The 3337-nt window shown below is 48.7% G+C and overlaps 1 protein-coding gene across 1 annotated transcript in view; it reads right to left on the bottom strand.

Annotated features, from left to right (window-relative positions):
* Positions 1 to 867: 867 nt before the first annotated feature.
* The window catches only part of bcap31 (B cell receptor associated protein 31), a gene marked incomplete in the record, with an annotated part of 7837 nt that continues 5367 nt past the window's right edge, over positions 868 to 3337 (bottom strand). The window contains 3 exon segments of the mRNA XM_014030123.1: positions 868 to 1409; positions 1917 to 2017; positions 2118 to 2244. Of these exon segments, the coding sequence (XP_013885577.1) occupies positions 1383 to 1409; positions 1917 to 2017; positions 2118 to 2244 (255 nt within the window).

Below are 3337 nucleotides of genomic sequence, written 5' to 3'. Positions count from 1 at the left end.
ACCACAGACCACCACAGACTACAGACCACCACAGACCAAAGACTACAGACCACCACAGACCAAAGACCACCACAGACTACAGACTACCACAGACCAAAGACCACCACAGACTACAGACCACGACAGACCAAAGACTACAGACCACCAGAGACCAAAGACCACCACAGACTACAGACCATGACAGACCAAAGACCATCAGAGACCAAAGACCACCACAGACCACAGACTACAGACCACCCTTGTTGGGGGAACTTGGAGGTTGAGTTTGATAGACATGAGACCAGACTGAAGCATGGTGGTGGTACTGTGATGGTCTGGACCTGAACCAGGACTTCTGCTCCCACCAGAACCCTCTGCAGGATTTCTTTCCTCTCTGGTCTGGGAACTCCTGGGGGTCCTCCAGGAGAAACTGGAGGGGAGGTCTGGGTTTCCCTCCTGGACCTGGTCCCTCCACAACCTGATCTCAGATAACCTGAGAGGAAACAGACCCTGAAGCAGTCAGCAGGTTTTTATAGAACCAGGACCAGACCCTGCTGCAGCTGTGGACATGTGTTTATTTACAGCTGGGGGGTCTCCTGTCAACAAACAGAACCAAACATGTTTCTGGTCCTGATCCAGCACAGCAGCAACTATCAGAACCATGAAACTCAAATACCACCGGACTAAAACGGTTCTGACCCGGGTCAGGTCGGATCAGCTGTGAAAGCTGAGCAGCTGGGGAGACCCAGCAGACCGGCTCAAACCGGACTCTGCTGCCACTCAGACCGAGGAAGAGGAGGAGGACAATTCTGACCCGTCTGGAACTGAGGAACCAGAACCAGAACCAGAACCAGAACCAGAGGGTGAGAAATAAAAGCCTACAACATGTTTGTTGTTTATGTTGTTTATTCTGACTTACAAACACAATAAAAGTCTGATCAACCAACAGAAATACAGTTTGTCAAGTTTCAAACCCCAGACCTGATCCAGAACAGGCTCYAGAGTCTGGTTCTGATCCAAACACTCAGGTCCACTAAACTCCAGACAGCTTCAGACTTCAGTACAAACCATCCGTTTTATTTAACTTGTGCAAAGTGTCAAACGTTACAAAAGATGCTTTTATTTTGAAAGGAAGCTGACCACTTCCTGCAGAAACATTAAAGCTTCGCTCTGCAGAAACAGGAAACAGGAAACAGGAAGTGTCCTCGCAGAAAAACAGAAAGAATAACAAAAATCTGAGCAGGTCAGAAATCAACACTTCAGATAAGAGACGTAAACAGGAAGAGAGTTTGACAGACAGCCTGATCATCCAATCACAGCGCAGACGTGTTGCCCAGCAGGACCATGAAGACCATCAGACTGATGTGATGAAGATGACGAGATGGACACGACCTTCATCCTCCTCAGTCCGACTTCTTATCGCTGCTCGCCTGCAGACAAAGAACAGGGACTAAAACCTGATCCTGCAGACAAAGAACAGGGACTAAAACCTGATCCTGCAGACAAAGAACAGGGACTAAAACCTGATCCTGCAGACAAAGAACAGGGTCTAAAACCTGATCCTGCAGACAAAGAACAGGGTCTAAAACCTGATCCTGCAGACAAAGAACAGGGACTAAAACCTGATCCTGCAGACAAAGAACAGGGACTAAAACCTGATCCTGCAGACAAAGAACAGGGTCTAAAACCTGATCCTGCAGACAAAGAACAGGGACTAAAAACCCATCACTGATCAAAGGGAACATTAATAATAAACTTTGAGCTCATTTCTTCCCCTGCATCCCTGCCAGTGTTTGGGTATTCCCCCTAGTGTCCTTCTAGTGTCCCCCTAGTGTCCTTCTAGTGTCCCCCTAGTGTCCTTCTAGTGTCCCCCTAGTGTCCTTCTAGTGTCCCCTGGTGTCCCCCGGTGTCCCCCGGTGTCCCCGTGTCCTGGGTACCAGCAGCTTGCTGTGCTCCTCCAGCAGTCGGTCGTACTCCAGCGTCAGGTTCTCAGCCTGTTTCTTCATGGCACAAACATCACTGTCTGACTTCTGCAGAGCTGCAACACAAACAACAGGACTCAGGGGGTCTCAGGAGGACTCAGATGGTCCAGCCTGAACATCAGTGTCCTCCTCTGAGCCTTCAGTCTTCCTCCTCACCTTTCTTGGTGGTCTCCAGCTCTGTCTTCAGGGTCTTCAGCTCCTCTTTCAGGGTCTTGTTCTCCTCCTGGGGTCCAGCTCCTGGTTTCCCACCCTCTGGCACCTGGATCCCAGCCTCGTGCAGTTTCTGCAGACAAACCTGAGCATGAGGGTTCTGACGGGTCAGAGAGGTTCTGTTGTGGGTCAGAGAGTCTGGTCAACTTTATTTATGTAACAACTGCTGTTGGCCAAAGTGCTTCACATGTTACAAGKAAAAACAAGTCTTACTGACAGAAACACAAAGATTAAACCATAAAAACAGAGAAACAAGATTTAAAAACTGTCTGACATGAAGAGTCTGGACCAGACTGGACCAGTCTGGACCGTGGGACAGCCAAGAGCAAAGGATCACTGGATCTAAGAGATCTGTAGCTGCAGGAGGTCAGACAGGTCAAAGGTCAGGACTGAGGGTCTTCAGGGGGTCTCCTGTTTAAACTAATGAATGTCAAACAGAAACCATCTCATGCTTCATGAGCCTGTTTGGATCTTCAGACTCCAGTTCTGGACTCTGTGGGTCAGGAGCTGAACGGTTCAGGTTCTAGACTCAGATGTGGGTCCATCTGTTGGACCTCCAGAGCAGAACCTTCAGTGAACTGAAGCAGGACCAGAGAGGCCAGGAGAAACCCCCAGAGTTCTGGTCCAGGAGGGTCAAACCTGAACCAGTTCCTCTGCAGTGCTGTGAGGCAGGACCATCAGAACCTGCAGATCCAATCTGAGCTCATGAGGAAACTGAGTTTGTATATATATATTAGTGCTGGGCGGTATACCGTTTTGTACCGAAAACCGGTTTTTATTTTTGTTATGATATGAATTTTCAGTACACCGGTTTTTATAAACCTTGGAACATGCGCGCCAATGTCCTGTTTCACCACGGACCGTTTTCATTGCTACACCGCTGAATTCACATGCAGCGGTAGCGAGTGTTGTGGAGGAGGGTGAGAGTGTGAAAAGCGATGGAGAAAGATACAGCTGAAGGAGCGGTGGCAGACGTACCATTTGAGGATGATAGCCAAGAAGACGCAAACACAATTAGAATATGAAGAGTTTTTAAAACTTAAAGCGGCTGCTTCCACAACCAAACAAGGGAAAGCTTCAGGAGGACAGTCAAGTCAAACATCACTAGAGAGTAATATACGTAACCATCAATCAAGTGACAGGTGACACGCCCCCTTTTCGGGGGG

The sequence above is a fragment of the Austrofundulus limnaeus genome, unplaced genomic scaffold (assembly GCF_001266775.1).
Source record: "Austrofundulus limnaeus strain Quisiro unplaced genomic scaffold, Austrofundulus_limnaeus-1.0 Scaffold1002, whole genome shotgun sequence".
In the NCBI taxonomy this organism is placed as follows: Eukaryota; Metazoa; Chordata; class Actinopteri; order Cyprinodontiformes; family Rivulidae; genus Austrofundulus; species Austrofundulus limnaeus.
This window is presented reverse-complemented; position numbering and strand designations above follow the sequence as displayed.